This window comes from Solanum stenotomum, chromosome 1 (genome assembly GCF_019186545.1).
Source record: "Solanum stenotomum isolate F172 chromosome 1, ASM1918654v1, whole genome shotgun sequence".
Classification (NCBI taxonomy): domain Eukaryota; kingdom Viridiplantae; phylum Streptophyta; class Magnoliopsida; order Solanales; family Solanaceae; genus Solanum; species Solanum stenotomum.
In genome coordinates this window covers 21,670,366-21,681,455 of record NC_064282.1, presented here as the reverse complement: position 1 = coordinate 21,681,455, position 11,090 = coordinate 21,670,366, and the positions used below count along the sequence as shown (strand labels likewise).

Sequence of the window (11,090 nt, the reverse complement as noted above, 5' to 3'; positions counted from 1 at the left end):
TTAAATAGTTATAAAAACTCACAAATTTTAAATTTTGAATTCGATTCTATATGTTAATATGTTAATTTCGACCCATAAATATGTAACTCGTCTAACATATTGAGCAGATTAATTCATAGGGTAAAGTATTTATTTCGGGCTAAATGAATTATGGATGTTAGGTGCCATGAAAGTATTAATCCAGAAAGTTGGATCAATTTGAGCTTAATTAGTATGACCTCGCATCAACCATTCAGTGTTTTGTCAAGGGAAAAAAAAATTCCTACATTGATAGCCGAAAAGGATTTTAAGGCTTCTTTCAAATATTAGATTTACGTAATAAATAAGAGATACTAAAGATTCGAGTCATAAAATTTTTTTAATTCTAACACAAGGTACTTGTACTTTTTTAGATCGAAAAAACTTCTTAGATCTAATAGAATGTCTTCATTAAGAGGAGTCCCTGGTTTTTATACAGAAGCTTCACAATGGTTGGTCCTAAGGATCCACATTTCAATATTATTTTGAGAATCAGGAGCAATGTATAAAGACAAACTTCCACATGAAAAAAAGTTCGATTTTCTTTATGAGAAAGAAAAATACAAATATTAAAATAACTTTCATTTAATTAAGCTTTAATCTTATATTAATAGCCGAAAAGAAAAATAGACTATTAAAGATACTATTAAATTATTAATGGTGTGAGTTTTTTTTTAAAAAAAACCTCACGGGCATGACCTAAATTTACCAATAAGACCTGATCGTTTTAACTAATTACCAATAACTTCTTGCATTCTTATAAATTTTCAACCAATCATATGCAAGCAATTTTTGAACTTGACCAATGATCCACCCATACCTTAGATAGACATCAGTTTGTTCCTAATGATATCTTCTTCTAATTATTAATTATTATACATAGAAACCAGTCAGCACCATTAGATGTATAATTAATTTATTTATAAATCAGTCATTATTCCATGGTCTGATATCTTTTCCCACTAATAATGGTCACCATCAAAACTATCTCATCTTTTGTGTAGTATTTTTTAGGCTGAATTCATCGTCGGTCTTTTAAACTTGACATCAATTTTCAGTTAGATAAATCATTATATCTATATTTATTTTACACCTCATATCATGTCTCGCTATGTCATTTTGATACTTTTTGATGACCTGACATAGTGAGTGTAATACACTGAATACTAGCGCATGAGACTAATTTAATCATTTATATTTTACTTTCTTTCTTTTTCTTCCCCATTTTTCAGTCACCATCTCTCAAAAACTTGAACTCCAAAATAGGTTTGATGATGCTACAAACAATAAAAAGGAATTTCAACATAAAGATATTTTAAAAAAAAAACAAATTTCAACTCATTAGAAGGCCCACGATTCATGCTGTCGTAAAGAAAAAGAGCAGCGGAAAGTCATGGATTCGAATTTCAATCGAGCAGTAAGTGTGTGTTTGTTATTCTATTCGAGATAGAATAGTCGTCAAACTAAGCCGAATTCGATGACTAGTACGTTCTAAAATTTGTTAGCACTTTTTCCTCTTAAATCACAAATCTTGAAGAAGACGATGGGTGGGGTGGGAGAGGGGTGGAGAAGACGATGTGGGTGGGGAAGAATTTGGGGTTAGGGTGGGTAGAGGTGGAGAAGACGTTGTGTGGGTGGGGAAGAGTGGAGAAGATGATCTGGGTGAAGTTGGGTTATTTTTATTCCATATGTCATTTAGTCATTGGTCACTTCTTTTTTCTACTAAAAAATTATAATTTAAAAATTATTTTTAATATATATGTCACGTATTTTTATTTAATTTACCACTTTGACACGTCATCGGTGAATGTGTTACACACAACTTTCATATTTGATTGATTGTTAAAAAAATGTAAAAATGACATAGCGGGACATGGCATGAGGCGTTTAAAATAAACAAAGTTTAGTTAAGATGTCTAAGTGAAAATTCATGTCAATTTTAAGAGGCAATCGCTAGATTTATCTCATTAATCTTTATAGATAGGAGGATCAAATGGCCCAGAACATAGGCAGGGGAGGACAAAAACTTAACGGAGCGAGATGGAGCAAATAATTATAATGCATAAATATTTGAGAAAATACTACACAAGGGACAGTTAAAATTTTAGACGCAACGCTATACCTAGAGTCTTATTTATTTTAATATAATCTCAGATTAAAATCCTACACAGAACCTCCATAGGGAAGGGCGTCTAGCCAGATCGAGTATCAAATGATAGAACTAGAGTCGGGAGCCACATAAATAGGCACGATAGATGATCAAGCTATTTTGTATATGATGATTAGGGGTGTATACATTTCGAGATTGTTTTCAAATATTAAATCCATTCAAAGGTATCAAGTTTTTATTTACAAGTCAAACCACATCAATAATAGTTGGATTGTTCAACTTTGGATTTTTTTTTTAATAATAATAATTATGGTTCGATGTGAATCATCTCGCAGTTGTGGGACAATCAAATTTAATTATGTCAAAACTTATTTAACTCTTCAACAATCAATAATAATAACCACAAGTTTCACAAAGCTATAAGAAAATCGGCGAAACTACTATATATATATACTATAACGTATTAACAAATCTACTATATGTCCACGATTTAAAAAAAAAAAATCAAATGCAAATATGAAGTAATTTAGGTAGGTGAAACTAATTGACAACATTTAATGGAAGAAAATCATGCTATATATTTGGATAACAAATTTGCACTAGATCAAAATTACAAATCATTAATTTCATATACTAATGGATCCTTCCTAATAACAACAAATACAATTTCATTTCTTCTTCTTTTTCAACAACATTTTTTGCAATTAAAAAAGTGATAATGTTTTTAAGAAGGGATCAACAAACAAGTGCTATTATACCTTTGGGTCCTATGTTTTTTATTATAAGTATTATGAAGAACAACAAGGCACTCAATTTGGTGATGAAATTTGGGTTTGATGAGACCCCAAACAACATGAAAAGTTGAAGATAGATGCACGCGTATAAGCAAAGGCAATCCTTTGCCTGATTGAAGCATATCTTGCATAACTCTTCCTGCCCCATACAATGCCTTGTCCTTTGTCCCTACATTTAGCTTGAAGTATGTTGGCCCATAGCTCCCTGCATAAAGCTCTTCTCCCTAACAAAAATGACAATTGTTAAGTTCACGGGGTATTCTATTTGGACATCGCTATTTAATATGTATTTACCTAAAGTTTTTGCATGTCTATTTACTTCGCAACAATATCAAATATATGAGATGTCAGAAGTTGCATATGGTTGAAATTCAAACAAAAATGATAAGTTTATAAAAAATAGATGAACTTCAACAATATCACATGTTGAAGAAGTTGTTCCAAGTTGGGTAAACTTATAAAATTTTACATATTATGGATATGATGACTTAAATGGTGGATCCAAAATTGGGTATCTGTCCATTTTGTCCACCCTCTCCCCTTTGAATTTTAGGATATGCATTGAATAAAGAAATACTAAGTTTTATTGTTTGTCGTTGTATAAGATCTAAGATTTGAAATTTATGAATTTGTATAATAACCTTTAAGTTTATATACAATTATTAACTATGTTCAAAAATGACAGCCAAATATTTTTATAAGTTTTAACAAAATTTTAAATAGATATACATGATATAAGCAAAAGTTACTGAATTCACATGAATCTATAATAAGGTTACACTATAGATCAACCACTAGTAGCTAATGTAAAATGAGTGTTGGACTAAGTCAACCATAATTAGCCCAAATAAACCATATGACACTTTACGTTGAAAAATAGAAAAAACAAGGACAAAGTCATGATTCCAAATGTGCAATATAATTTTGAGTCAATCTACAAAAAAATATTTTTTAACAGCTCAATTACATATGCTAAAGAATTAAAAATGTAACGTAAAGAGCAAACAAACATGAAATTGTTGATCTGAATCCGATTCATTTCACTTGGATCTATTTTTTATGAGTAATTAGTTAGATTATAGAAGTTGCAAAGACCTAATAATAATAAGTCAACGTATTATAAAGAAGACAAAACAAATCAGCAACAACATATTCAGTGTAATTCAACAAATGGGATATAAAAAAAGTAGATTGTACTAGGCTTTACTCCCCTACTTCTGAAGGTAGAAAGACTGTTTTTTGAAAAAGAAAATATCATATGAATGGAAATTAAAATGTGCAAGTGAGAAAAACTTACTTGTGCTAATATGAAAGGGACCCTTCCAAAATACATTTCCATGGTAGGGGGATTAATATAAAGCCCAAAGAGCTTAGATTTATTATCAATTTGTAAGATCATTGAACTATTGCATGTTAGCATTTTTGTGTTCACACCAGTTCCATCTACTCCTTCTCTTAATCCAAATTCACGAACACCTGCAATCTACAATTATTTCGTTCATTTAAATTAATATAGTATACAATTACAATACAATAAAATTATTTTTTAAAAAAATAAATAGGTATCACAAGCTTCAACCACCACAAATTATTATGTAGACTCGACAACTTGGGCCGACTTTAAACAGGCACTCTTCCAAAATGCAACAAAGGTCATTAGCATCGGGGGTCTATCAAAAATATCTTCATCGAAAAATTACAATACAATAAAATTATTATTATTTTTTTAAATAAATAGGTATCAAGCTTCAACCACCACAAATCATTATGTAGATTCGACAACTTGGGCCGACTTTAAACATGCACTCTTCCAAAATGCAACAGAGGTCATTAGCATCAGGGGTCAAATTATTGATTTAAATCTGTACTAAAAGTATAATTCTTCCCTTCATCAATCATTATGTAGCTCCATGATTATGTATTCTAGCATTCTAGTGTTAATGCCATTACCAAAAGTAAAAAAGAATAATTGAACTAAATACATGCCAAACTTGTTTCAATGTTCATGATCAATTTCATGTTTAAAGCTGTACTAAAAGTATAATTCTTCCCTTCATCAATCATTATGTAGCAACATGATTATGTATTCTAGCATTATAGTGTTAATGCCATTACCAAAAGTAAAAAAGAATAATTGAAATAATGATGAGTGGTAAATGAGGTTGAATTCCACAATTATATTGAGTAATAAGGATATTTTGTTTGAAAAAAATGCAATTTAAATTTGAAATTTATGTGTTTATACTATTTAATAAAGAGAAAATATATAATTACCCTCATTAAAGTAAGATTTGTTTTTAAAAAATACACTTCAATTTTGTAGGGGTCCTATTACCTCCTTACTCTTAGAATGAATTTATTTTCCCATTAAATGCCTACGTGACATGTAGAGTGTAGTTTACTCTATGATAGAGAGTGAGCTGAACCAAAAAGCAAATAATATTTATTTAAGCATTTATTTTATTAGAAATATTAATTTTTTTTCTTTTTATTTATTTATTTTATTATACTTTCTCAATTCTTTATTTTTGTTATCTTTTTCCCCAAATTTCAAAAGAACCAACTACCTCTTCTCTATCTTCTTCAACTTAGAAGACCCATTTTCTTCACTCATTTTTTTCCTTGTCTTCTTGCTTCTCTTTGTTCTTTTTTCTTCTTTTGCCCTTATTTTTTTCCAAAATAATAATAACTGTAAACCTCCTTGTTAACATTGTTCCTTTTTTTAAAAAATAACAATAAATTGTTATGTAGTTCTTTAGCATGTAAAGGAAATTATGCAGAAGTACCCCCAGCTTATGCCCAAAATCTCTGAGACACATCTAACCTTTACTAAGGTCCTATTACCCTCCCAAACTTATTTTTTGATTAATTTTTTACCACTTTTCGGCTACGTGGCTGAGTCCGTGACTTCACCTAAGTTAGGCGCATGGGTGCAGTTTTTAGACAGCATTGATCAATAAAAATTGGCCACGTGTTAAAATAAACTTGAAAAAAATGAATATTAACTCAATTGTCTTCTTCTTTATCATTGTTCTTCATCTTTGGAAAAAGAAACCTCCATTATCATTCAACTCCTTGCTTCGAAAAGGTAAAGTAAATTTTTAATATATTCTTTATATTTACACCTTTTTATATCGATTATTAGTTCTGATTTTAAATTTCTTTCACAATTTTTATGTATAAATGTTAGGGCTATGACAAAGTCTGAGTTGAATAAGTTGTGTATGGATGAGAATGATTCAATGATCAATGCAGAAGTGCGATGCAAGCATGGAATCTTATTGCAAATGCAAACGTCTTGGTCAGATCGCAATCCCGGAAGACGATTTTGGTCTTGTCCTCACTATGAGGCCACGAACTGTAATTTTTTTAGATGGAAAGACAAGGAGAGAATCGATGAAAGATCTCTGAAATCGAACACTAAGTACCAAAAATCAACATAAAAAATCAATTATGAGTCTGAAAATCGAATTTCTAAAATCAATTTTTGAAGATAATGTTCTTTCCCTTGTTCCTTTCTCTTCCTTTTTGGTAAAGTTAACTTGAAAACATAAAGTGATAACTTTTTGAAATTTTGGGAAGTGTAAAAGCTATTTTTGAACTGATAGCTTACTTTTTAAAAAGTTGAAAAAGTGGGGCCCAGCGCATGTAGAACAAAGCTTTCAACCTATCTAGTTTATATTGCCACGTAGGGCGAAAAGTGGTAAAAAATTAATCAAAAAATAAATTCAGGGGAATAATAGGACATAAATAAAGATTAGGTGTGTCTCAGGAATTTTGGACATAGATTGAGGGGTACTTATGCATTTTCCCGCATGTAAATAAAGAAATTTCTTCGATTTGAGAGTATTATAGAATTCCATTACCTTCATCTTAATGGAGTTCCGTTGCATAATTGTTGTAGTTTTGAAAAGGAAATGATAGATTGGAGGTGATTATTAATTTTCAATTTATAATTTGTTAGTAATTTTATTTTTAATTTAACAATAATTTGATGATATTAATGATGGAATTGGTATTATAATAGTGACGTGATGAAGACTACTCTGAAGGATTGACGAAGAAGGTGGCTACGTAGAGGATTCCCGGTGATGAAGGACTGAAGAAAAGCAGAGGAGGGTCATGAAGAAAGAAGAAGAAAGAGAAAAAGAAAAAGAAAATGAAGTTAATAAAATAAGAAAAAACAAAAATGAAAACAAAGATTAAAAATTAAAATTAATACATGGCAGTTAATAATTGGTGCGTGATTACACTTTTTTTCTTGCAATGGAGGGTGGCTAAAAAATGAGATATTTACAACACTTTAAAATCGCTTAAGGGGTACTAAGACCCCCGCAAAGTTGAAATGTCTTTTAAAAAGACAAGTCTTACTTTAATGGTTTAATTATATATTTTCTCTTTTAATAAAATAGAACTTCAACTTCAAATTAAAATTTTGTTTGAAATCTCAAAATTAATAAAATAGAATTTATTTTTAAAAAGACATTAGTTCAACGAAAAAATTATAGTATTATATGGGAGAATTATATTTAAAAAATAATTAAATACTACTATTATTTATGTATTGGGATTTGGACCATTGGATCTTTTATAAAAATATGTGTATTAAAAGTTTACAATAACATATAAGCGCACCATTTATTTTTGAAAGCTCTTAGAATATTCTGATAACTTATTTATGAACAATAGTTTACTCATTTGATATAACATTGTATAATAGTTAGAGAAGTTTGATAATTTTCACAAGCTACAGAATTTTTAAATATATAAAAACATATATAACTTTGTAAACCAAATCAATAATTACAAACTCATGTTCAAACGTCTATAATCTTTTTAGTCAAGCGGGTAAAAGAGATTTAGCTCCCTACTTATAGTTGTTGATATATACTTAGTATATACTATATACATTATTCGTTATATTATGAATATATAAACTATAATTTATGAAAATGCATTGATTTAAGTTATATTATTGTTATGAGTTTTGTTGGACGTATGTATAAAGTAACTAGATAACGAATTTTATCATATTCTCTAAAATTTCCTACTATTTAAAAAGATTACAAAAATCTCCTATTCATGAATACATCACTTTGCCTAATGTATCGATTAAAACATTGAATGATGTATCAAAATCAAGACATAATGTATCAAGAAGTTAAGGGATGTATTAGAAATCAAGACGCAGCGTTTTGAAATGTATCCGGATTCCACCAAATTTAAGGAATTTTGTAATTAGAAAAGAGTAGAAATATAATGTTATTAGTTTTTTAATAATAGAGATTTATGTAAAATTCCCTCAAGAGAATCCAGTATTATCTGGCCTAGTGCCCCTCATATTGGGCTTCCTTAAAAGAGAGCCTAACATGTGTTTGGGCCTTCATGTCTTTTCGAACTTAATCTTTATAAAATGGGCCTTCATTCAACAAGCACTTTGACCTTTGGTCATTTCAATGCCTTTACAAGAAATCTTACGTCTTTTTCACTTTTTAAATAAAAAGGATCAAAAGATAATGGTAGTAATAAAAACAAAATTGGTAGCTACGGCTTTAGAATTTTCCTTAAAATGTTTCAAAAAATAAAAATGCACAGCTTGAAATTGAAACTTAAGTATAGACAGCTTCTACACTTAAATATAGAGGATCAGATTTTTTTTATCAAGGAGATTCGGATAAACACCCTCACGACCCTAGATCCGCCTCGAATCGAATAATAAAAAAATTAAAAATAAGAAGGTAAGAGTGTTACCTCAATAGAAACCTTAGGTGAAGGAGGCTTTGTGGCAATGTAGAAAACAACCAAAGCTACTATCATACTCACAATAAGCCTCCATGTTACTTGCACAACAATCCACGATGTCGAATCCGAATATCCCAACGAAAAAAATCTCATCCAATTTCCTTTCCCATAATAATCATTGTCATCGTCATCGTCCTCATCATCGTCATCGTTAACACGAACACTACTACCATTTTTCCCATGATTAACCAACAAAATTGCACCACAACGTTTCTCATCGATCCCCGTCCCGTGGCTCTGAAGAGAGTCACATGAAATCTTCTTCTCGTGATGCGAGAAGGAGTGGTTAGATCCACGGGACGAGGAGTATCGAGAGAGAGCTAACGGACCGGTTTCCGGTCTAGGCAACGGCGAATCATGACATCCGGAGGAATATTCGTTAATATTATTATTATTAGTACTGATGTTGGTGTTGATGTTGTTATGGCGAGATAATTCTCCGCTATTTGCATGTGAGAGAGTTGATGGACTTTGAACGAAGTAAAGTGGATATGGAGAATTTCGAAACAAAGCTTCCTCTTCTGAATCCATTCTATAGTTAGCCATTGTGAGATGAAATTTGGGGGAAAAAAAGAAGAAGAGAGGAAAATGTGATTTTTGCACAAGTGTGTTTGGAGGGTATTTTAAAACCATAGAAAAGCAACAAAAAAGGACGTCGCTTTTGATGTTGGCTCAGCTTTAGTGACTTGTACCATCATTACTCTGACACTCTGAGCCTGCACTCTGTGCCTTATCACAGCTAAAGCGGTACTCTCTGTTTTTATATGAATTAGTTCGACAACACGAAAGTCAAGATACAAAAAAAGATGGATTGAAATTTGGTGGTTTAAAACAAGTGATAGAATTGGGGAATTATAAATTATTTATTAAGGATAAACTAAATATTTTAGGGTTAAATTATTACAATGTGACATTTTTTTTCAATTTGATAAAATTAAAAAAGTGAATCATATAAACCACAACAAAAAGAAGTATTGTTTATTTAACCGATAAATCCTTTCACTTTCTCAATCTTTTTTGGTTTTAACATTACAAGTTTGACTGAGTAATGCTTGTCAAGATCATAATTGTGTGTTACTACATTAATGAAATAACAAATATAAGTTCAACCGAAAAAGGTAGTAAAGTTTATTAAAGTTCTAAAATTAAAAAAGAGTTTGTTTGTCAAATGTTTAGATACTAATATTTATTGTTTATTTATCAAACATCAAAAAAAAAAAAAAGAGAGGAAGAAACTAAATATACTTATTCTTTGAGAGATACATTGAAATGTCCATAAATCTTTAGTTTCATTTTGATAGCCTTAAAATACTTCTTTATTTGACTAATTGAATTTAAATACACTTTCGATTTTATAACATGGGTGAAATGTGTCCTCAAATTCTCGTCAAATTTAAGAAGTGTTTTCAATATTTTTCTCAATTTTTTTATGAAGAGTTTCATATTTCTATAAGAGTTTGAGACCACTTTTATTATGTCGTATCACGGGGTGTATCTAAGTTTCGTGAGTTGAGTAGAGANATAATATTCTTTCATATTTGGTTTATTCTCTCCTTTTAGGACTCCTTTTTTAGTAAGAAAAGGTTTTAGGACTCTATAAATATAGGTTTATTTCTTCTAACACATAACAATAACATCCACAATGTAGTCGTTTAAGAGTCTTGTTTATGGGAGATTTATTCTCTCAACAGTTTTAGTATCTTCTTTTATATTAGTTTTTCATATAATAATATTATGTTTTTCGTTAAGTTTTTGTCATCTAATTTATCAACTATATGATTTGCAAATTGTAAGCTTCCGCATGACGCCCTAATCACCCTTCAGAACCCAACAAGTGGTATCAGAGCACATGGTCCAACGATCCCATGGTCCGATGATCCTATGGTTCAATGAGGTTGAAGAAAGGTTCAAGTGGTTTCAAATCAATTTGCAACAAATTTGATGATAATGAAGATTTTTTGTCAAGGTACATGTGGAGAAGAAGTTTCAACCATATTTTCAACATTCCTGTTGCTGCAATTTTTAAAAATAAAAATAGAATATTTTTAACCCATATATTTTAAACTTTATTTTTAACCATGGCAAGCAACAGTGATGGAGATTTTGTGAAGAACAAGATTATCATGTAATGAAGAAAACAGATCAAGCTTTGTCAAGAAAATCCAGCCAAAAAGGGAGATTTGTTAGGGTTTTGCCCTGATTTTCTTATCATAATTTAAGATTTATTTTTCCTTAAAGAAAAGACAAAACATTACCATAAATGTTTTTACTTTTCTTGAAAGGACAATATAATATTCTTTCATATTTGGTTTATTCTCTCCTTTTAGGACTCCTTTTTTAGTAGGAAAGGTTTTAGAACTCTATAA

The 11,090-nt window shown here is 30.0% G+C and overlaps 1 protein-coding gene across 1 annotated transcript; it reads right to left on the bottom strand.

Moving 5' to 3' along the window:
- Positions 1 to 2,716: 2,716 nt before the first annotated feature.
- On the bottom strand, positions 2,717 to 9,296 carry LOC125875660 (uncharacterized). The gene is made up of 3 exons (XM_049556673.1): positions 8,674 to 9,296; positions 4,220 to 4,405; positions 2,717 to 3,146 (listed from the first exon to the last, which is right to left on the bottom strand). The coding sequence occupies exons 1-3, from the start codon at positions 9,268 to 9,270 to the stop codon at positions 2,853 to 2,855; spliced, it is 1,077 nt and encodes a 358-aa protein (XP_049412630.1). The 5' UTR covers positions 9,271 to 9,296; the 3' UTR covers positions 2,717 to 2,852.
- Between the last annotated feature and the right edge of the window lie 1,794 nt (positions 9,297 to 11,090).

Excerpts from the sequence above, each read along its gene's own strand:
- LOC125875660 (XM_049556673.1), bottom strand. The coding sequence starts at position 9,270 with ATGGCTAACTATAGAATGGATTCAGAAGAGGAAGCTTTGTTTCGAAAT. Across the intron at positions 4,406-8,673 it reads CACCTAAGGTTTCTATTGAG|ATTGCAGGTGTTCGTGAATT; the intron begins GTAACACTCTTA and ends AAATAATTGTAG. Across the intron at positions 3,147-4,219 it reads TCCCTTTCATATTAGCACAA|GGAGAAGAGCTTTATGCAGG; the intron begins GTAAGTTTTTCT and ends CATTTTTGTTAG.